The following is a 24,510-nucleotide window of genomic DNA, read 5'->3' as shown; positions in this document are numbered from 1 at the left end:
GGTGTTGCAAAACATCGGCAGTAGTTAAATACAGAAGAAAACTTAAATGCTTATCAGGAGGGTTTAAAGGAAAGCAGATAGTAGAGTAGAATGTGGCAGACAAGCTAGTTAGGCTGAAGAAGCACGGAGTAGGACCTTTGATGTTATAGGCATCAGACAACCATGGGTTTAAAATGCAGCGTAACGACCTCAGTAAGAGTAATTGAAACTGTTAAGACTGTGCTCTTTTCAGGTGGGAACTTTGTTAGGTATAGTGACAGTTTGCTGTGTCTAGCACAGTGAGTTGCAGGTCTGGGAAAGGCAGTTCTATAAGCTGCTGGAGTGCAAGTATCTGAAAAGCATGGAGGTGTTCAGAGGATTTTGGTACCTGCAGATTGAGTAGTCAAATCCTATGCAGAGCTGTCAGGATAGATGCCTCTTCAGCCCCAAAGCGATTATTGGCAAGAAATAATTCTAAGTGCATCATGTTGTAGACATTTGAGATGCACTGCAACTGAAGCCTATGTGCATTTGTTCCCCAATCGCTTTGTGTCTTAATTGTCTGCCCTTGTATTTTTTAACGTGTCATTCTTCCTACATTAAGATGTTAGATTATGAAGAAGTTAGTGAAAGCTGTCTGCTTTGTCTGATGTAGTTAGAGGAAGGTGTGTGACTTACCATATGGTAAATGTCACATGGAGTCATTTGGAGTCACATGTCACATTTGGAGTTTCCCTGAAGGAAGTCTCCCCGTGGTGCTTCTCCAAGCCTTGTTCTTGTGGGATTCTAATGAGCACTGTATTACCACTGCAGATAAGCTGGCCTTCCTTCTATTGCTGCGTTCCTGCTGGCTGTAGTTTCACATCTTCTCTTTCCTACTTGAAGTACTAATTCTTTTTTTGCCTCTTCATCTCTTCTGTGGCTGCTTAACCTTAGTTAAACAAGTGATCTGGTTTCTATTTATTTTAATTAAAAGAAACAGACAACGCAGCAGTGTTGGACTATCAGATGTATGCTGGGAGAAGTATGCAGTGATGGGCAGGGCAGAGCTTTCTGATGTTAACGCTTTGGACTTCAGTACTAGGTGACTTAGGACAGGTTGTTTCCCCTTATATCCTTTCTCCCCCATGTAGAACATAGATGGTAATGATCTACTCTGCGAAGTATGTTGGCTGAGAGCTGAGCTGCAATAAAAAAATGTATTCATTTTACTCTTCTGTTAGCAAGTTTTGTAAGACTTACTGAAACTGCAGCAAATATTTTTAAGCCAAATCTTACTATGTTAGAGTTCGAAAACATGATTCAAACTACTAAAGGTTCATACCACTTTTTCTTACAGCTACTACTGTGGTTTAATGCTGAGTGGTGCTCCATGTGAAGCAGGGGGCAGAACATGATGCTAGCCTGTTGTAGACACTGCTGTATTCTGCTCTATTAGTTTACATCTGATTGTTAGTTTATACTAACATGCAGAACTGAGCCACATCAACCAAAGTGTAGATGTTTGTTCTGTTTTGCTGCCTCATGTTCACGTTAGAGCCTCTAAGAGAAGAATCTTGTAGGTATTCATGGAAAGAAGCAGCTGCAGGTAGGCTTGCCAGAGGATGGTAGTCGGAGTGCAGTGTGAATGTTTTTGGAAAGTTTAGTACTAAGTATGGATAGGAATACTTGGCTTGTGGCTATAGGAATTCGATTTCAAGCTAGTTGAATGTCTGTTTGGACACTGAGGTTCCCATAACTCAAGATCCATTACGTATGAACCAAGATTTTTTACTAACACAGACGCAGTTTAACATGATGTTCCTGCTAGGACAATTTCAGCTGCTAAAAGCACAAACATACCTGTCTTTTCTTTGTATTTGGCTTGCCTTGTTGGACTTAGTTGGCCTGGATCATTTTGTGCTAATGTGTTTGATATTTCCATTCTCAAGTGTTTTTTTTTGCCTGCTGTGAATACTCTAGCATAATCTGATAATTCATTTAAACACTTTTTGAAGTTGCTATTTATCCAAATATAGATGAAAGCAAGATCTAAAATGCTGCTTTCTGGGACCGTGGCTATCAGGGACGCATTCAGAGCTTAAGCACAGGTTGCCACTAATCAGAGTTTAATTTTAGAACTGGCTGGAATATGCAATTCTCACATTTAGTAGATAAGTTGGTGTGTGCTGTTCTTTTTATCGGGTACAGACTTCAAACACAGCTCATGTGCACTTATCTGTTGTTAGGCATCTGTGTGCCAGCATCTTAATTGTTAAACATCTCATTTCAGTACGAGGATGTCGTCCTGGGAAGATTGTTCAGATGACAGAAGCAGAAGTTCGGGGCCTGTGCATAAAATCACGAGAAATATTTCTTAGCCAGCCTATTCTCCTGGAACTAGAGGCACCGCTGAAAATCTGTGGTATGTAAACTTAATGTGTGTATGTGTTATGTAGGTGTGTTGGTTTAGCTGGATGCTGCTTGGAATGAAAAGTTGATGAAGAAGATACTGAGATACACAAATGACCTTGAGCAACACAGATTGGTGATTGAGGATTGATATCTCAATCTTAAACATCATTTTCAACGTAGATTGGATTCGGTCAAGGAAAGGCAGCTAACGTTTCTCTTGCTGCTGTTTAGGAGCAAGTGCTGATGGCAGTAAGAGCTGCATGCATTCTCTTCTAGTGCAGATTTTGCAACCTGTCCCCTGTACTTCCTAAGGGCTGCTTGCACAGAGCTGCTACTGTTTGGATCGTTACCTCGAAGTATTTTAAAAAAAACATAAGCAGTACATGCCTGCTGTCCTTGTTCCCTTCACAGCTGAAACTAAAGGAAGATCTTTATATAAGATGAAATGGAGTACTTTACAAGTCTGTTAGAAAATATTCAATATTGAACAAAGCATTGCTAGTCTTTCAACTTAAGGAATTTTAATTTATGATTTTTTTAACATGTAAAACATACCAGAAACACGATATCAAGTATCATCAAACACTGTTATCAAATACAAGTAAAACTGTGTTCTTACTTCCCTAAGCCTTTAGAATATGCAAAGCTCCTTCAAAAATGTACTGTTAATAGGTGTACATGCATGTTTAACTGTTACTAAAGCATTGTAAATGTTTGCTTGTGATCATGCTTCAAGTTATTAACAGCAGACACATCCCTGAATTTGACTGCTTGAAGTACGATAGAATTAAAACTTTCTGGCAGAGCAATTGTAGTGATATGCTGTACATTTAGAATATTAGCAATTATTTAAGAACAAACGTAACACTAATGGCAAAGTCACTTTTAAATGACTAATTGCTTGTTTGAGTATGGGGGGGAGGAACAGGACCGGCTTGCCTAATGACATAATTTTGAAGGTAAAAATCTGGCTTTACTACATTTTCTTTATAGTGTGACAAGAAAGACTGGTGTCATCTGATTTCTAGATAGAAGAAAATTGGGATACTTGCATACAATCTTAATACTAAGTTACATCGGCGAAGTATAATTAGGCTCCTTTAAACTGAATTAGTTTCTCACTTGTTTAAATCTAGACAGCTCAGAAGGCTCTTAAATGTACAATAGTAGGGGTAGCAAATGCACTGTTACATAAGTTTATTTTTTAAATTACATGTTGAATAAAGTGATAGCACCTGGAAGTGTCAGGTGTATCTAAATTAAACATTAAATAAATTATCACATATGTATGTATTTAGAAGTGGAAGAGTGGTGATGGCTTTCACCAGAAGCACAATATGCTCTTTTGAACTACTGTTTTAATGTGTTCAGGTAGTGCTTGAGAAATTGTTATAGAACTGTCTTGTAATCAGTTGAGTTCAAAATAAGCTTTTACATCTTGAATGGCTGTGTTCTATCATAAGATAGAAGATATTCTTATGTGAATGTCCATTTTAAAATAGCTGTACTCTTTACTCTGATATGCTTCAACTTGTGCCCATATGAAGCTGTATTTTAAGTTATCAAGTGCCTGCAGTGGAATAATATTAGATGCTTTGGTCACTTCACAGAGTAGTTCCTACAGAATGTTCCTTCATCCTTTGTCCTTTAATACCTTTAGCTTGTGTGTGTAACTGAAAGTAGTTAGAGACAATGCACATCAAGTATTTCCATAGTGTATTTACTTTGGTGACGAGTACTTCTAATGGTGATGAAGTTTGTCATGTATTAATTGAATAGTTCTGGAGTACTAGATTCAACACCATGGTGACGTGTTGATGAAACCTGTATGATTTCTGATCTTGACCTGGAGATTTCTAAATATCAAGTGGAGTAGAAATTCTTCTTGTAGTGTATGCATAAATGATTTTAGCTGGTAGAACTTCAGAGGGCCTGCAGTTGGGTAGTAGATAATGTTCATTATTAAAAGGAAAGTGGGATGTAAGTCCCTTCCTTGAGCAAGAAATAGTTAAAAGCATTGTCTGCTGAAAGAAGATGGTATAGAGTTTCTCATGGAAAGATAAAGAGAAGTAAAGCATCAAGTCACTACTGGAGTACACGGCTCCACACAAGATGTGAAGATGTTTTTGTTTGCTTTAAGATTCTGAAACAAGTTGTAGGCATATGGGTGGGGACACTTTGTTAATTTTGCTTGTTTGTTGTAGTCATGGAAGCTGGTTCTCTACTGGAGAATTACTAGGCTTAATAAAGACAGGCATTTTGCCACAGAATAAACAACGCAATTGAAAATGTATTAATGACATGCTTAGTGTAAGGGATCAAGAGGTAGTCTGTATTATCAGCATACAGCTTTTATTAAAGGCTTCTTAGGTATTGTTTAGCATTCAATCACTTTAATGAATTCTACAGTCAGCTGAAATATATATCACATCTCCTGTACATGTTACTGTAGAGCTTTGGTATCACCTTTGACCTTATGGGCAGCTTACGGGTAATTACTTCTGCCTAGTCTGGTGTGCTGTGCTGTGGTGTTTTAATTGCTGCACAGAGCTATTATGTGGAAAGACATCTTAATTTTAAAACTGGCAATGTAATGAGTAATGTGATTGTTACAGTTCCTAAGATACTTCTGCAGATTTGAGTATTGTGTAAGGGCTATCAGTCTTGGAGTCTCTGTACTATTTACAATAAATAATTGCATCCAGGGAGTTGTTCTAAATGCCAGAGAATGGGAATTTTAGTACAGTGATGTTATCAAAGGACAAGCAGCTGACTTTTGAAAGTGCTTACTGCCAGCATAATGTTCAGTTTCTCTCCAGTGAGTGTAGATCCAGTACTGATCTGTTTTTGCAGTAAGTCATGTGACTTAATCCATTGACTTCCTGGCCATTTAACTGTTACATTAATGATTGTCTTTCTGACTCCATTTTAATTTCACCAGATGAGAGCATGATTAGAAATCTTCAAACTATGCTTAAGCTTTCTTCAGCTTTGGGTTTTCAGATTTTCATGGATTGTCCTAACTGACTTACCAGTTCTGTGAATAGTCAGTTGCATTTATAAGTCCTTGGTTTTGTAGTGTAACATAGTTTTCACTTTTCTGATACCCATTGTCAGTCTGTTTGTAAGGGAGAATGTTAATTTTTTTTTTTTTTTACCATCCCATAATAAGTAATTGATTTAAGTTCTTGGTGTGTCTACTCTTTGTTGTGCTAATCCTTGGTAAACTTCTTGTTATTCAGGTGATATTCATGGTCAGTATACAGATTTGCTTAGACTGTTTGAATATGGAGGATTCCCACCAGAAGCGAATTATCTTTTCCTTGGAGATTATGTGGACAGAGGCAAACAATCTCTGGAAACAATTTGCCTACTTCTGGCATATAAAATCAAGTACCCGGAGAACTTCTTTCTCTTAAGAGGAAATCATGAGTGCGCTAGCATCAACCGGATCTATGGATTCTATGATGAATGTAAGTTAAACCTATTTCTTCTGAAAGCCTGATGTATATTAATACTGTGTTTTGGAAGTACTTATAGTAATGACTCATGATTCATGTGCTGTAAGAATTCCAGTGTTCTGTGAACCTGCTTTGAAACTTTCTGAAAGTGCGTATCAAAAGAAGGTAAAACTTAGAATTATTTTCTGTTCTGTTGTCCTCGAAGTGGTATTGTAGGAGTCTAAGTGCACTCAGGTTTCAGAAATAAAGCTGTGTGTAGACAGCTTACATTTTTGATCAGGTTGTGATATATATTGTAGGTTGGCTTTAAGAAAATAGTCGTCTTTTCCTAATCTCTCACACTGTTCTTGTAGGTAAGCGGAGGTTTAATATTAAGCTCTGGAAGACCTTCACAGACTGCTTTAATTGTCTGCCTATTGCAGCCATTGTGGATGAGAAGATCTTCTGCTGTCATGGAGGTAAATGGATGACTAGTTCTAATGGCTGTGTCTAACCTGTTCTTTGGATTAACATTATATCAAATTGAATGGATGTGCATACATGATGTTTAGCTGATGATGTATATTGTCTGCAAAGGTTGTTGTCTTGCATTTTTCTATACATCTGGTAGCCAACAGATGTTATGCTTCTCAGTCATAAATGACCACTTGTGTCAGAGGGGCAAGCATGTCTAAGTATTCCTGTTGGTATATATCCCTCTTTGGAGGATTCTGAACATAAGAATTCATGCCTAATTTTTGCTTCATGACTTGTTGCCAAAGCTATTTACTGATGCATAGCAGATACTGGAATCCCTAGCTGTGAAGTGAAGCTTTTCCTTTCACAAGTAACTCCAGCTCTGTGGTCTTGACCTCTTCAGCTGGTTTTGTAAGATGTTGGTGGAAGAGACCCCTGAGACCACAGTCTGGTCAGTCAAGCCTGATGCTTGAGTTTAGGCATTGACATCAGATTGGATCAATCATGGCTCCGTCTGACTCCAAAGGACATTGGCTGTTGGAAAACATACATTCTGGGCACCAATGCTGCACAATTTTTGTAGTGGAAAAAGTGTTTGATTTTCAAGAAGGCTGTGACTTCTTCCCATACTGTCACTCAGACACTCTTCCTTGTCAAAGGAAACACCCCATGTTTTTCTGGGAGGTGTTACTTAGAGGATTCTGGGACCTTGTAGGGTACTGTCGCAGCAATTTAAACAATTGACAATGCTTTCAAATTACTTCTGTAGTAGCAATAACTATCACACTGTCTTCCATCTATCTTTGACCTTCTTTACGTAGCAGCTTGATCCAGCAATGGTGTGGTAGGTATCAGATCTGCATAGCCAAGGAGGTGATTAGTAACAACTGGAAGCGAGAGCTCTGCAGAAACTTACAGTTTGATTCAACAGCTCCACTAGGATTTAGAAATAATGTGTACTCAGACTTCCTGTGCAGATTTCTCTGAACTATGATATTATATTGATGACTGCTGCCTTGCCTTTATTCAAGTACCTCTATGAGGATTGTGTCTGTATGGAATCATCCAGCCTACACTTGTATCATGTATTGCCTGCTACTATAAGCTTAGTCTTAAGCATAACATGCTTTTAGGTGTTAGCTTTCCTTTGTAAATCCAGAACTAATACAGTGATAGACAACTGAGTGAGTCTATAGCAGCTTCCAGGTGGCATTGATGTGTTGGAGAAATTACTTGTTTTCTCCATTGAAGGGTGGGGGTATTTTTTTAACTGGTTCTTGTCTTAGGAGTTAAAGGTCATAATTACAGGGAAGATTCGGAGGTTGCTCTGAAAGTAATGCCTCCTATTTATTTCCATGGAAACTACAGCAGATACAAAAAGCACGATGGCAGTACTTGATAGAGCAAATTCTCAGCTGTGAAACACTATTTTTCAACACAGCGCCATTAGCTACACATTTTTGCCAGCGATGAACAAGAGCCTGCATGCTGCACTTGTTGAAAATAAATAAAAACCTGCACCAGTGGAGGTGACCCATTGTTGCACAGCAGGAACAATACTGTCCTAGCAAAGAAAATGTTGTCTGTGTTGTCCATCTTTCATCGGCCCAAAAAGATGGAAATTGGAAGATGCCAAATCTGGGCTACATAATGGATGTTGTAGGACAGTCCAGCCGAGATTGCCAGTGTGGAGCAATGGTATGGGGTCTGGCATGGTCGTGTTGCAAGCAGAAGTTTTTCTTCTCTCGCCTGACTCTAGAAGTTGGAGCATTGTGATGCAGCAGAGTTGATGTGGCTTCTCCAGTTTCCAGGAAATCCAGGAGGATCACCCCTTTCCTATTTAAAAAAAAAAAAAAAAAAAACAGTGCACTTCAATTTACCAACTGAGAGCTGCATTTTGAACTTTATCTTTGGAGAATTCATGTCACCACACCATGGGCTGCTGTTTTGACTGCTGCTCATAGTGGTGACACACATCTTATCACCACTAATGACATGGTCCAGGAAACAGTCATCTTCAGCCTAGTATTTGTTCAATAAGTCCTGATGAATTTGTTCTTTCTGTTCCTGTGAGAGTGTTCATAGGAGCCACCTGGTGCAAACTTTGCCACATTCCTGTGTTTTCACCATCACTTCCACTGCACTGAAACCAACATTTAGCTCTGTATGCATTTTCCCTGGCTGTAGTTCACCAATTCACATGGATGAGCTGATCCAAGCTCCTCTTCGTTTTTGTGGTGTGACAGCTGTGTATGGCTGTCTGGAATGTGACTTGTCTTTCATGACACTGTTGCCACTGCTGAAACACACTACTCGTTGCCTCGCTGTGTTAACATCCACTGTTTGGTCTCCATAAATGTTCAGCAAGTGTCAGCAGGTGCCCTTTTTTACCACTTGAAGGAATTCAGTGACATACCTTTGTTTTACATGTGAAATTGACTGCGTGCACCCTCAAGAAGCTTGCAGATGCCACTAATCTGAGTGATACAGTAGACACACTAGAGGGAAGGGATGCCATCCAAAGGGACCTGGGCAGGCTTGAGAGGTGGACCCATGCTAACTGCATGAAGTTCAACAAGGTCAAGTGAGAAGTCCTGCACCAGGTTGAGGCAATCCCAAATAGAGGTTGGGTGGTGAATGGCTTAAGAGCAGCCCTGAGGAGAGAAAGATTTGGGAGTGTCAGTTGATGAAAGATTCAATATGAGTCAGCAACATATGCTTGAAGCCCAGAAGGCCAACTGTATTCTGGCATCAAGAGAAGCATGACCAGCAGATTGAGGGAGGTGATTCTGCCCCTCTACTCTGCTCTCCTGAGATCACACCTGCAGTACTGTGTCCAGTTCTGGGGCCCTCGACAGACAAAGGACTGTGGGCTGTTGCAGCAGGTCCAGAGGAGGGCCACAAAGATGATCAGAAGGCTAGAACACACCTCTCCTGTGAGGGCGGGCTGAGAGCTGGGGCTCTTCAGCCTCAAGGAGAGAAGGCTCTGAGGGGATCTTACAGCAGCCTTCTTCTAGGACCTGAAGGGAGCCTTCAGGAAAGCTGGGGACAGGCTTCTTCTAAGGGCATGTAGTGATTGGATGAGGGGAAATGACTTTAAACTGGAAGTGGATAGATTTATCCTAGATAGTGGGAAGAAATTCTTTGCTATGAGGGTGGTGAGACTCTGGAACAGATTGCCCAGAGAGGTTGTAGATGTTCCCCCCCCCAAAATAAAATAAAAACACAAAAATGCATTAAAGGCCAGGCTGAATGGGGCTTTGAGCAACCTGGTCTATTGGGAGGTGCCTTTGCCTACTGCAGGAGGGTTGGAACTAGGTGATCTTAAGGGTCCCTTAGAATTTAAACCATTTTATGATATGCAATTCCGTATGATGTGCCGCTTTGTCAGACTGCCCCTCTGCTGCCATTTATCAGATGGCAACAAAATGTAACTATTGGTGGGAAAGTTCAACCTCTACTGCCATATCACCAACATCTGCCTCTTAAATCATAGGCCAACGTAATATAATAAGGAGACAGCTTCTGGAGCAGCCCATATACAAAATCTCTTATGCACCAAGGAAGCCATCATAAGTCATAATTTTTTGAAAGATGTTTCTTTACCATCCTTGTACTTTGTATTTTATTTAGGAACAGTAGAAAAAGAATGGTGACAAAATATTGAGGTGTTTCAGTTAAATAATTAAGCTTAGATAGTAGAAGGTCACCAAGGATACTTAGCAGGTCAAGTAGGATACTGTATTCTATGATGAAACTGCATGCACACAAAGTATCAGACTTGAATTATGGACAAGAAGCCTAGGAAGTTATTGTTAAGAAAAAGAAATATTAGTATACTGGGAGGGGGTTCACTGCTTCTTTAAGGAAGCTGGAAAACCTTTGTTACTTACGTGCTGTAAGGATTCCCATATTCAATAAAACAGAAAATACTGTTTCTCATCTTAATTGTCCCTTAGACTTGTACAGGTTTCACCTGTACCTGAAATACTGAATACTTTCAGTCACAACTGATCTTCAGCACTTCAAAATGTGCTGTGTGCTCCTAGTATGTGAACGTGGCCATTCAGCACTTAAGCTTTGCCCCTTTTCCACTCTTTTCCAACCCTGTCCAAGCTACATTCCAGATTCCCTGAAGTCATGGACTGCCAACACCTTTTTCATGATGTTACTACTGTAGTAACCATTGAGTCAACAACACTAACTGTGCTGGAGGTTGAAGCTAGCAGGAAGATAGAAGGTAGCTGCCTTTTTTACTATATTGCGCATTTTTGCATCGTTTACTTTAAAAATATTGTCCTATGGGATATATATTAAAACTTTGCAAAACCTCATAACATAGTACATAAAGGCACCTAATTTATCCCAGTAGACTGTCTGAGTAGTTCAAAATCCTAGGTCAGCTGTTTCTCCTAGGCATCACAATGTAAGTCAAACTATTCCTGCCATTCCTGTCTCCACGTTTCTGCTTTCTAAGGATCTTTCCAAGTATTCTTTCAGCTTGCCTCCTTCCCTCTCTGTTGAAACTTTCTTGTCTTTCCATTTAGTGTTTTATCTTTATTTTTCAAAGCTGTCCTCACAGCCTACTTCTGACTTTGATCTTCATCTCACGGTATTAAAGCTTGTTCTGTAACCATTCACAGCTTCTGCCTTTTACTCTGCTTTGTGTGGTATACAGTATTGTTGTCTTTGACACCGTGTTCTAGTTTTAATCTTTGGGGAGTGTTTGTGATTATATCCTTTTGTGATTACATCCCGTGCTGTAGTTTTATGTTGACTGAACACATTTGGCTGACCATTTAAGCTCCAAGATGTTACTCAGTTTAGTAGATACACATAAGTTTATACAGTAGATAAGATTGCGACATTACTGACATGATGCGAGGAGTCTTCTTGATTCTCATATATAGTATCTGAAGAGCAGAGGAGCTTTCTGGATTATTATATAAAAATGTGTAACAATCAGTCTTACCTTAGTAGCTCTATCTGATGAGTAGCTTTAAATCTGTGGCCTGGATTTAATGAGTCTGCCATGAGTAATAACTTATTTCTGACTTCTGTTTTCCACTAGGAAAGGTGTGCTCTTATACTTCAAGAAGACTGTATGCTGAGTGCTTAGCTGTCATTCTGATAGGACAGCCTAATTCAATTGTGTACTTCTCAGTTTATTTTCAAAACGTGGTTTGCAGCAATCACTGTAGAAGCAGCAGCTTGACCTGAGTTTCAGCAACCTGTTTGCCTTTGTAATTCCTTCATTTGATGCTGATCATGCGTAATTTTTGTCTATAGATGTGAATTACAGGCACGAGCCATTCATGTTTGTGCAAAGGCCTCTTCATAAGTTAGGTAGAGGTCTACAAACATTCAGGCAGTCATGGGTTTTGGGGATTTTACAGCAATGTAAAATAATACAGAACTTAACAGCTACAGAGTTGAGACATCACTTAGAATTTTTCTTTTGAAGAACTTTCATGCTTTGGGTATAACCTGAGATGCTTAGAGCTGTAACAGCAAAGAAGGTCACAAACTGGCTGTACTTAGCTGAGATTGCCCATTACTATCTCAGGGTGTGGCGGTGCCTGGAACCCACACACCTTTGTGCTAGTGTAATCTACATGTGAATGGATCAGATTTGGGGAGGGAGAAGTGGGTCAAAGTTTAAAAGCTGATTGTCGATTTGAATTTGTTTTTCTCCCTATAATGGTTTGTAATAGACTAAAACTCCTTTGATACTTTATCTAACATGAGATTTCTGCCATCCTTCGCAACCTCAAGGTATTGTCATGAGGATGGTTTTGGCAAGCTGATATGGATAGAAGGCTTTTATCAGAAGACCATTTGAATAAAAATAATCTAAAATCTTAATACTGGAAAAGTTTCTCAAATCCTTTCTTATATCAAATGTGTTGAAGTCGCTGTTCGTCCAATGCCTCCATTGCTGTTGTCCAATTCTGGATGTTAGCTGAGATTATTTTGTGTAGCGATTCCTTTCCAGTGACAGATTTCTTGTTATGCTCAAAATTCTGGACTGAGTAAAATGGATATGACTTGCTAGTATAATATAATGTTTTTACACACGTCAGAACTAAATGCTCTTTCCAAATTTCTGGCTTCCTTAATGAGGTGGTCTTAGCCTAAGTGATGTAAATATTTCACTCATTTTAGAACCTTTAGTTAATGTCATGTTAAGGCACCAGTGTATCCATCCAGTAGTCTTTTTCTTTATGCCTGTATGCCTTAAGTAAAAACAGTTCTGGAGGGAGCATGTATCTGACGAGTTCAGAGCAACTTGGTAACCCCATTGTTTGCTTCAATTAGATATTAATATGATGAAATTATACAAAAAGAGGTGTGTTCTTTGTGATCGGTGACTTGAATAATCAGCATTGTGGTTTTATGAATGACTAAGCAGCTGAGCTGTAGTAGATGACTACCTTTTGTGCTCAGGATGTATTGCAGTTGCATAATCTATTATTCATTTACTGTGTCTAGTGGCTGCAGCTCAACTGATGCAATCATAGAACGGTTTGGATTGGAAGGAACCTTTAAGATTGTGTAGTCCAGCTCCCCAGCTGCAGGCAGGGACACCTCCCACTAAACCAGGTTGATCGCAGCCCCATCCAGCCTGGCCTTGACCACCTCCAGGGAGAGGGCATCCGCAACCTTGCTAAGCAGCCTGTTTCAGTGTCTCACCACTGTCACAGTAAAGAATTTCTTCCTACTATCTAGGATAAACCTACCCTCTTTCAGTTTAAAGCCATTTCCCCTCACCTGTCGCTACATGCCCTTAGAAGTCCCTCTCCAGCTTTCCTGTAGGCCCCCTTCAGGTACTGGAAGGCCGCTATAAGGTCCCCCCAGTGCCTTCTCTAGGCTGAAGAGCCCCAACTCTCTCAGCCTGCCCTCGTTGGGGAGGTGCTCCAGCCTTCAGTGTGTGGTAACATTTTGAAATAGTGTTGTCAGTTGCGTATGATGTAAATCATACCTGCTGGCTGCTTTTCCTTATGGTGTTTTAAAGCTGGATGTGTTATACTTTTCTTTAGCTTCTTGAAAGTAAATTGGTTGCAAACATCTGCATCCTTTTTTGTTGTGTAAGATAATGGGAAAGTTGTCCTTCACTGGTTTTCTGTCTAATGGGCTATTGAAGTGAATCTACTTGCCTGTAGAATTCTGTGCGTGGCTGAAATCACAGTAGGAAAACAATTAAAGCACCTCACTAATTTCACTTGTGTTACTGTGTTCTTCTGTTTGGGAGCCTAATGGTCTTGCTGAGAACAATCTTTTGTTTATATTCCAGTGGAAACAATGGATGATCTGTCTTTAAACCTGTTTGTTCTCTGGAATCCTTTGTAACAGGTAAAATGTGTATATAAATCACTTGGATTTTTTTCTACCTACAGGACTGTCTCCAGATCTCCAGTCAATGGAGCAGATCCGGAGAATTATGAGACCTACAGATGTTCCTGACACAGGTGAGTGGCATGGAATTCGCTGTAAATGGGTATTCGTGATGAAATAGGTTTAACCAATTTCTGTACAGGCAATGCAGTGGCTGAAGTCATTAACTCTGTTTCAGTACAGTGTTGCTTTATTTCTGTGCAGAGCATGAATCTTGCTTCTCATGATGACTCAGTTAACTGATACTGTTAGAGGTTACTGCCCACGTTGTTATTGCTTGTCATAACAGACTATCCACGCCTGCCTTAAAACAAACTTAGATGATCAAATAAAACTAAACAACTCATTCTTTTTTCTTTTTTTTTGCCTTGAATAGGCACACCCAAACTTTTTAATATATCAGCATAACTGTTTAAAGGTTGCAGAGTATTGTTTGAAATGTTTGAGCCTTTCTGTACCTGAGCCCAGTGGTAACATGTCTCCTTCCTTGTCAAATTTGTAGAATCTCCTTCTTCAACTTCACTGTCATTGGAATTACATTGTTTGTGCCATTGGGTAGTCTTGAAACTTTCCTTTGCTAATACATCATATTTTGCTTATAGGTAGTGAATGCATATTGCCATTGCTTTCTGTACAGTGCTCTTTTTGAATGGTATTAAACATCCTTTTCAGTGTTCCATTTATTTCAGATTTATTACTAGAGGACTGAAAAGACTGTCAAGCAGTACAGTGAGATTTTACATGTTGTTTTCAGCAATAGCCTGAAGTTAACTTTGAGGAGATATCACGTTCAAAGCTTTTCTTTTTTTTTTTCTTCTTTGTTTGAAATGGTGTTATAGTTAAACCTTGGAAAAGAAGAATTCTACTTCCTGTAATGTCTTCAGTGCTGATGCATAGGAGTAATTCAGGGTCTGATTTTAATCTGTCTACTGTCCCTCGATCAACTGCACTTCAATGCAAGATGGTATATGCATGCTTGAAACAGATGTGTTACTAGACTGGTAAATGAGTGTTTCTGTAGTATAAATGGCACTTGAAGTTCTTCCTCTTAACGCTATTTATAATTCACTCCATATCAACGTAAATGTCACTATAAATGAGTCAAACTTTACATTTATCAGAGCTTTCAGAAAAGATAATTTTAATCAACAGGCTGATGCTACTGCTTCAGCCACCCCTGCTTCAGGAATGCCCTTGCCCTTGTAGTTCCAGTTTCCATGGACACTCATCTAAAGTGATGTATTCTTAGTACCTCCTAAAAATAAGCATAGGGAGTTGAAAGGAAAAAGAAAAAGGGGACTGGGGGGGGGAGCTATGAAGCTTTTGATCCACTGATTTACTGTCTTCATTTGGCTTTCAGAAGTAGACAGATGTTTTCCAGTAGAGCTAAGATGACAGTGATGTCAAAGGACTTGGTCTTTTGGACCTACTGATGGCAACCATTATATATGACTGAATGGAAACAAATCTTGCAGAAAGTAAACAGAAGCAGTCTTACTGTGAAAGTTGAGGTCCTTGAAAGCTGTTTGTAGAGGGATGGCGTTGTGAATGCTCACATTGATGCAAAAATTGTTAGATATTTCTGTGGCTTCTGCTGATAAGATTAGATAATACGATGGTTTCTTGTAGTCTGATAGAAAAAGCCATTCCAACTTCAACTGCAGTTTAAAGACCTTTTATTTTCATGGCTTTTTCATGGTGTTTAGAAGCTATTTACCCAAATTTAACTCCTTATGGTGACTTAAATCACTTGTCTCCAAGAATAACACTTAGCCCTCATAAAATGCAACTACCCAGGGGTGTGTGTGTGTATATGTATTATTTTGGTTGTCATTGCTGACTATTCACATACTGGGAATCTGTAGCTCCCTCTTTTGTGTAATCTTGAATATCTCATGTCTACTGTGTTACATTGTTCAGTCAACCTAAGCTATTGTAATGGTGGGTGTTGCACATTAAAAATAAACCTGTCTGACTGGTGTAGTTCAGTTGTGTATGTGAGACTTTTTTGCAGGGTTCTGTTACACAGCTATTAAAAATTATAGGACAGGTTTGTATTTTTCTGTGTGTGACTCTAAAGATTATTTGGTATCTTGGTGGGGCAGTAGAAGAGGAAGTACTTCTGAGTAGTTCAGGCAGCTTCTGCCACTTGCTGGAAATTGCTGCTAAGAAAACATGAGGTGCTGCACTGAAACTTTTGAAAGATAGATTCAGCATAGGACTAAATTTCAGTAAAATTATTTTCCAATGCACTCTGTATTCAGTAGATTGCTTTGAGGTCGATACCTGAGTTAAAATGTAGTTGTGCCTTCTCAGATTTGTCTTCTAAAAACAAAGTGCTGCCCTGTGTTAGAGACATCTCTGTGTTGCCGAAGACCACTTGATAGCTTTATATAAGAATAAAATAGTAGCACAGTAGATTTCTGTTGATAGCTGTGCTTGGTCATAACTTGCAGGTCTTGCTGTGTAAAGAATAATGTCTTCAGTATTTTGTGTAGCTTATAACTTGGCTTAATTGGAAATCACATTCTGAACTCTTGGTAGCAAAGCCAACTGACTCCTCCTTTTGGTTGTGAAGCAGTGCACTGAAGTACTTAAATACTTAAGGGTTAGTCATCAGAGGCAGAGAGAGTACAGTTTCATGTCAACTGAGATAAAGTTTGAATGCTTTTTGGTTTGTTTCTTTGTATTGCACTTTAGTGGCCTGAGGCATTGCAACTGGACTAAAGGATCATCTTTAGTACAAAATTTAACTCCACTGTTAGATGACGTCTTGTTAGCAGCTGGAAAAAGGCATTTGCTGATGTTAAAATAATAAAGATTTAATTACTTGAATTTAGGTTCCAAACTGTTTGGCATGAGCCTTCTTAAAAAATCATTGGTAGTTCAACCAAGCTGAAAATGAAATTAAGTTTAGATTTAGTCAGTCAAGGTTCTTCATGTATTGTAAGAAAGGTTTCATGTTCAGAAGTTTCTGGTTCAGATTTCTGTTGCTTTTCTGATTGGTCCTGTATAGGATTCAGCAGCTCACCGTGGCTTTCAAAGTCAGCTTGCTTGGCAAGCTATGGAAGTGATGACTGCCTTTGAAAATGTGCTGCATTGCATTGTTTTTTTAAATTCCACAGATGCTCTGTGTAAATATGCTGAATATTACAATTTAAATATTATTTCAGAGTTGTTTGGTTTTGATTTGTTTCATCTCAAGGTACCATCATTTTTAAAGGGAAGAAGTCTTGCCGTATTCTCCAGACTTAGGCAGACCGTCTTGCCCAAATCAAAATTCAGATATTGCTGAATTTGTTGCTAGGGGAAGCTGCTCTGGTGGTTACAGTAAAACTACTTTATTTTAAAGTAAAAATACTTCTGTATTTTACCTCCTAAGACTAATATCTTCATTTGCGTTATTTTTCAAAGGCTTACTATGTGACCTGCTGTGGTCTGACCCAGACAAAGATGTGCAAGGTTGGGGTGAAAATGATCGTGGGGTCTCTTTTACTTTCGGTGCTGATGTGGTCAGTAAATTTCTGAATCGTCACGATTTGGATTTAATCTGTCGAGCTCACCAGGTATGAATGATTCTATTATTGCTTAAAACTTCTCCTAGACTTTATGCATTTTTGGTGTTGGTTATCTGTAGCATGTATTTAAAACTTATCTTGTATTGCTTTACTTCTAGGAAAAACAACATGTTCCTAGTAAAGGAACTGTAAGTCTGCATCCTGTTTACTCACTGAACTGAGTATCTGATGTCAACTGAGTAAAATGTTAACACTAGATTTCCTCAGATCTGTGTATCATCTGTTTACTGTTAAACTATACTAGAGGTGAAACGTGTAGGTTAAAAGTGGCAAAGTAAATTCAAGAATGGCACTGAAGTTTGAGTTCTGTATTACTGAATATTACTTCAGTATTACATGGTTTAAGTCACAGCTACTAGATAACTATCTTTGTTTGACTTCATGGAAGTATTTAGTAATGTTTGAATGTTTCTACAAACAGGCCTGAACATAAACGTTGCCTTCAATTTAGTTATAGAGTACTTCGGCATAGACTTGTTTTGCTTGCTGAAATACACAGAAAACAAAACCGGTTTTGGCATGGACAATGTTTACACATGTTTGTTTGCAGTTCTTATGAAGTGATTTTAAGCAAGTGTCCTGCTTAAGTGGACATCAGGTTTCAGTTTGGTGTGTAATGTCCCAGTTTTATTATTTCGTTGATCTTAAATGCTCTGGCATCCTGTGAAGGAAAAAATAGGTTTTTAATTTTGTTATAGTTAAACTCAAGTGTTCTGTCAGAGCACTTGCATTCTTCTTAGGGTTTTACTGCTAAAAACACTAGAAAATATTAGTGTGTAGAACAGTTGCTGAGATGTCTCAACTGCACAATGATTACCATTAGTATCTTTGTATTCATACAGATGCTTCAGCTCTTTGTAAAAGCATGACATCTTTCAAAAGACTGGCAGTTGGACTGAAGTCAGCAGTTTTCTGTTGTGTATCACTTTCAGTCTATTGTGTGAGGTTCCTATTTTGGGGAAGAGGGAATATCCTCAGCTGATGTATTGTATTACTTTGCAATATTTTATGGGTGTTTTGTGCTCTTAAAGCACAGCAGAACCAGCTTGCTTTTAGACCATCAGAAGTTGTCAAAAGCCTATACTTTGCTACTCTTAAGTTTTGTAGGACCAACACTGTACTGTAAGTGAAACTTTATGGTTACAGTTGCAGTTAAGATGGTATGTGGACCTTTTGTGCTCTGAGCTAGTAGGTCAAATGTATCCAAGTTTGCATATGTACAAAATACTGGGAATCCTTAAACTGATGGTGTGTAACTGACTTCCAAGTATGATGATATCGACAGTGAAACTGATGCATATCTAGTATTAGGATTGTCAGACAGTCAAACCTACTTGATTTGGCATTCACTGTTCAGATAGAGTGAATCTGTCCTCTTTGAAGACAAAGATAAAATACTTTTTTACTGAATTCTTGTGTCTTTAATAGAAGTACCGTTTGCCTTAAGACTAGTCTTTTTCTTCAAAATCTATCTTTTGGTTTACGTGAGCTGTATTAATTTCTCTGATGCTGACAGGTGGTTGAAGATGGATACGAATTCTTTGCTAAACGGCAGTTGGTCACCCTATTCTCAGCTCCAAATTATTGTGGAGAGTTTGACAATGCAGGTGGCATGATGAGTGTGGACGAAACTCTGATGTGTTCCTTTCAGGTATGGTGCTTTTGTACACTTAAGTGTTCCTTTAAGTTTTGGACTGTGTATGTGGTATTAGTCTACTTGTTGACATGCTTCTGGTTAGGCTAGGTTAATATACTTGAGCTACGGAAATGATGTCACAACAGTCTGGTCTATGAGAAGTAGAACTGCAAACCAACTGTTCTCTAAGGAATTGTGTGGGATTTGTTTTCTGTGTTCCAGAGTATTTGTTGTTGCCTCTGTTTGCATGCTCATTTCAATGTTATTTGAGTAATTTGTTTGTCATAGCTAGTGATCAGAGAAAGTAGTTAGGTGGATGGCACTCATTTAGTGTGGTTATTCTGCTCGAGTTTTATTCCTTACTCCTCTTCGGGTGCAATATTTTGAGCTCCTTTTCTTTCCTGTCTTCCACCGCAGTAAAATGGTGGAAATAGAGGTTAGAAACAGTTTTCTTAGTGCTGTTGTCTGTAGGATTCAGGAACTTGTATGACTGTGTTGTGATTTCTAGTCCTCCCCCCACCCTGTTCGTTCTGAATAAGATCTCATGTTGACTTAAGGGTATTTGAAATGTTCTCAGCTGTCACTGACTCAAAAGAACTTCTTTATTTTCTCTAAGATATTGAAGCCATCTGAAAAGAAAGCCAAGTACCAGTATGGTGGACTGAATTCTGGGCGTCCAGTCACTCCACCTCGCACAGCTAATCCTCCGAAGAAGAGGTGAAGAAAGGAATAATGTAGAAAAACCATCAGATCTGTCAAGGACAAAACTCCATATTACAGTATATAATAAGTGTGCACTGTAAAACCATCCAGCCATTTGACACCCTTTATGATGTCACACGTTTAACTTAAAGAGACGGGTAAAGGATCTTTATTAATTTTTCTAGTAGAAAGATGTGCGACACTGTATTGTAACAAGTATAGCTCCAACTTCTAATATCCAGCATAGAGTAAAAAATAAAATTAAAAATTAAAAAACCTATTGCAACTGCATATTCACACTTACCACAGTTTTTAAAGTTGACCAACATCCCAGTTAAAACTTGATGTAATAGTTAAACCAGATGAGAGCATGATGTTCCATTTGTGTAATGTGGTCTTATTGTTGCTTGATTGCGTTTACTTTGGTTATTTTGTAGCTAGAATGATGCGAATACGGTATCTAGTCATATTCCCTGGCTCTCGTTGAAATTGAAATATGGAAGGGAATTAGAACATTCATTGATCTCTTATCCTCCCTCTATCCTCGTGTTATTCATAGTAATGCCACGCAAATGTGTGCCCCATTATAATGCAAAGTTGATAGTATGGTAGTGATTAAAAGGCAAATTATTACCAACATGCCCCGACTGGACAGCTTGACAGCCAACGTAAATTGAGACAGGAAAACCTGCCTTGACTTTTTAACTTAAACTGCCACACAATTAATTTGTACACTACGCTATTTTAAATTATTGACGTTACACTGTGCTATGGCACATCATTTAACTTAGGACAAAAATGGTATTGCCTATTAGTTGGTAACTTGATTATGTGGTACCTTGGCTTTAGTTTTATTAGCATGAAACACCTTTGGCATGCTTAGCTTCCAGGTAACTGGTAACTCCCTACCTGTATCAGAATTCATTTTACGTAGTTCCACAGAACATGAAGATCCTTATTTGCTAAGCCTTTGAAAGCTGACATTCTTTTTCATAAGAGGGTGTGTTTAAATGGATGTTCACCAATGGACTATAGGTTAGCTTACTAGTGGTGAGCTAAAACTGCTAAATGAATGTCCAACATGATTGTAAGGCTTATGTCACTAAAGATTTTATCCTTTGGATTTTCATGATCAAATTTCATATACTATTGTATAGACTTCTGCTTTGTAGTGTACTATAGTAGCAATAATTTCTGTACATGATTGAGAGTTATACAGTATTTCTTTTCAGTTCTCTCCTTTCTCAAAGGGGTAAACATTGGTAAATGGCGAGATATAGAGAAGATACAAAGTATAGTGGGATAAACGAAAGGCACGGATCTGTGATGCTTTAGGATGCAATACTTATTGGATACAAACACAAAAGCGTTTACTGAATACTGTTGAATTTGTAAGATTCTTTGGGGGAAGGCTTCAGATTTATACCATTCTAAGTGTGCATCAGTAGATGTGAAAATCTCGACTTCAGTATCGTCTTTGAAAACGTTAAATTGAGAATTCTGGTAACTTGCATTTTATGAACTGGCACATTATATAATGCAAGAGTTATATTGACTTCTGACACAGTGAGCAAGTTCTTCAAAATGGATTTAAGTCTTTTCTAATTCCATTTTTGTTTTAAATGCATATTTTAAATGTAGTTTTTTCATTTAGTAAAAGTTGTCTAATTCATTTGAATGAAGTCTGTCTGGTTATTTTACTAGTATTTGCCCTCAAGTGTGGAATTTGCTTTTTTTAGTACGGCATATATATTGCTGATGTGTATTGGATTGGTCTGTTTTAGAACAGTGGTTTAAGTTACCTTGTCTTGAAGCAAGCACCGGTTTAATGCAATATAAAATATAGAGGTACAGTATGTGCACTGCTGCTCAGACGCTGCTTTTGAAAGTCAGTGATGACAGGAGAGTGAGTGAGTGCAGTGTTGGTGTGTGATGAGGTAATTGAAATCTGTTTTGTAAGCCTAGATGAGGTGACTTCATGCTCTGAAGTCATGGCTTACTTGACATTAAGGTTTACAAGTTTTGAGAATGCTGTCTTTTTGTTGGCATTTTGCCAGAACGTTACCCATCGACTGAATTAATTTGTCTTTCTCCTTAGTTTCTGGAATAATATCTTCTGTATCGTGAAAAGTCTAGGTGTAAGGCTGTATTTGTGTGAGTACCTGACATGCTTGCTTATAGCATAGGTGCTGCTGCAAGAGGAATATAATTTTCAGACCTTCTTAAGTATCATAAAGAAATAAGAAATACTCAGTTTGTTAAACTGTTACCATATCTAGGGGTATTATCCTGAAAGAATTGCTTGCTTTATATGGTAGCAATCACTGGCCGAGAGTTTGAGTGCTTTTTCCACACCAAATGGCTGGGATGGCTGCTGACATCTTCCAGTCTTTGTAGGGAGAAAACTTATGGGCTTTTCATAAATATATCACTACAGGTAGGGTTGAAGTTTCCATATTGGAAACCAGTCAGGAACATCAGAACAAAACTTACAATCCTATTTCTGCTTTCATGTGCTTTGTTCATGTAGATCTTGAGTATTTTTTACAACTGTCCATTCTGGAAATGAGAGTCTGAAACTATGTTCATTAAAATAATTGAGACAGTCCGAGAAGTCAATAGCTCCTTATGACTTCATGTATTTAATTTAATCATGTCAAGTCAGCAACTAAGAACAGCATATGCAGTTCTTACTGGAATTAAGATGTGATTTAAGATGTGATTGACAGGTTTGACTTCAAATACTGTGCTTCAAGGTATAACAGTGGTATTTTGAGACTATGGCTGTGCCAGTTGCTGGTCTTCAAAACTGTCAAAGATTTGGGGGCTAGAGTTTCAAGAGATAGACAATACTGGACAAGCGTAGGACTTAATCACTTCTGTAATCCCTTTGAAAGTCCAAAAAAGTGATGAGTGGCTTATTAATGCTACATAATACTGATGCACTAATAGTGTATTACACTAGTGAGTAAACTAATAGTATAATTCTCGTTACAGGGAAGACTGTATAATGGAAAATATGGATGCTGTGGTAGTGTTGGTACATGTTACCAGCTCATGAAAATGTTTTACTGTCAACTGTCATGAACTATCAGTGAGATCTTGTTTTCTGATCATATGGAGCCTTTCAAGTATAGAACAGTCAGCAAGTTGTGCCAGAAGGGAACTGACCAGAAAGCTGGGGTGCTGATGACTGGCATAGCCCATTCCTTGAGCAGCATTCCAGCACCCACACCAGTTGCTGCAAGAAGGCTGACAGTATTTATAAAGTCTCTTCAGGGTGAAATGAGTATTGCTAAATTCAAGAGTTCAGTACAATGAGATGCTTTTTAAAGATTAACTTTTTCAGAAATAGGGGCTGCAATTGCTTTGTCTGCAAGCTAGAGAAACAGTCTTGTGCCTTCAGTAGGAACTTTTCTTGCATGAGTATTTTCTAGGGTATAGAGCCAAGGTGGTTGGGATTGTTGAGCTGGGCACTGGGAGAGAAGTAAGAAGTTACGCTGCTGTCTGCAATGTTTGATTACCTTGATCAGTGTCCAGGAGACTCAGGCTGCCCTAACAGCATGGCTTCAAAAAAGTAGTTCCATGAAAATTGCTGATGGACTAATTGCTGGCCTTCTTTTTCCATGTAAACATCTTATGTACAGTTTTAACATGCTGCTAAGTAGCGCAGCGTCGTTGATCTGGAAAGTTACAGGAGGATTCTCAAATAAGCTTTTAAGAGGTATATAAGATTTTATACCATTTGAGGGATTTTTGTTTCCCCCACACCCCATTTTTATCTGACAGTAATACCCATCCTTGATTTCGTAATAGCACGCAACAAAGCATGCACCCTGTTGTCTTCGTCCTTCTTGGTTGACAGGAGTTCTGTGTTATCTAAACACAAGTGAAAAATCTATTTCAGGATATGGCTGTAGGGGAATTCTTTGGTTTTTCATGTTGATAATTGTTGAGATTCTTGTTTCTTTTTATCCATTTTTGTACACTTCTTAGTGGCTTTTCTTATGCCTAGAATATTAATAATCTTATTCACAGTTAGCTGCTTTAAAGGAAGAAAAATATATAATTATTACTTACAGTTGTGAACATTATTTTGCTCTAAGACTGAGCACTGTCTCTGTTTAGGTAGTCTTGTTTGCACTGATCTGATGGTGTAGGAAATAGATGAACTGAAAAGGATGTAACAGACTTTATATTAGTGGGTTGCGTTTGCCTACCTCTAGACACAAGTACTTCTGGACTCCGAGGTTTGAGTTGGTCTTGTTGCTTCTTACTTAGCAATTAACTGCAGATCCATTATTAGGTGTCAGCAAGCTGTATGATCCTACTAATGAAGAATGTGTAGTCTTGCAGAAGAGAAGTTAATAGATATGTGTGAAGTTAATAGGTACGTTTGTAGTATCAGTGCGTTGACTTTTTTCTTATTTTTCTAGAAAACTATGGAAAGTCTCAAGACTTGAGGGAGGAAGTTACTGTTCACATGCTACACCCCTGTTTTAAGGTTGTTTGAAGATACAGATTCTGCTTGTCTGTGTAGCTGACTCTGAGAATTACTAGAGACTGTGGAGTCGTATGCTGCATTTGTGCCAAACTGTCAAATGATAGAAATGGGAGCTGATGAGCAGTAAGGTGCTCTTTATAACAAGAGATCCTGTTTGTGGCTTACCTTTCGATAAGTCCATAAGGATATTGCTTCTATACTGTGTAAGCTGTGAGCTGAAATTATTGGAGCCAGTAGGTACTTAAAGGCTGATAGACACATTTTTATCTCTGTAATAATGGAAAAATATAAAAGACATTTATGCTATCAAATACATTTAAAGTGAAATCAAATCAACTCAATTTTGGATAGCTGGAATTTCTAGATAATACGTGTTTTGAACATGATCATCCTATGCTTGGCCTT

The 24,510-nt window shown here is 38.5% G+C and overlaps 1 protein-coding gene across 1 annotated transcript in view; it reads left to right on the top strand.

Annotated features, from left to right (window-relative positions):
- PPP1CB (protein phosphatase 1 catalytic subunit beta) overlaps positions 1–21,279 on the top strand; it is a 31,120-nt gene extending 9,841 nt beyond the window's left edge. The window contains exons 2-8 of the mRNA NM_205122.2: positions 2,252–2,383; positions 5,616–5,846; positions 6,188–6,292; positions 13,688–13,759; positions 17,100–17,251; positions 18,780–18,914; positions 19,516–21,279. Coding sequence (NP_990453.1) covers positions 2,252–2,383; positions 5,616–5,846; positions 6,188–6,292; positions 13,688–13,759; positions 17,100–17,251; positions 18,780–18,914; positions 19,516–19,620 — 932 coding nt within the window. The 3' untranslated portion in view covers positions 19,621–21,279. The remainder of the gene's footprint in view (positions 1–2,251; positions 2,384–5,615; positions 5,847–6,187; positions 6,293–13,687; positions 13,760–17,099; positions 17,252–18,779; positions 18,915–19,515) is intronic.
- Positions 21,280–24,510: the final 3,231 nt, after the last annotated feature.

Source organism: Gallus gallus, chromosome 3 (genome assembly GCF_016699485.2).
Source record: "Gallus gallus isolate bGalGal1 chromosome 3, bGalGal1.mat.broiler.GRCg7b, whole genome shotgun sequence".
Classification (NCBI taxonomy): Eukaryota; Metazoa; Chordata; class Aves; order Galliformes; family Phasianidae; genus Gallus; species Gallus gallus.
The sequence above is the reverse complement of the archived record's forward strand: the minus strand, read 5'-3'. Positions and strand labels throughout refer to the sequence as shown.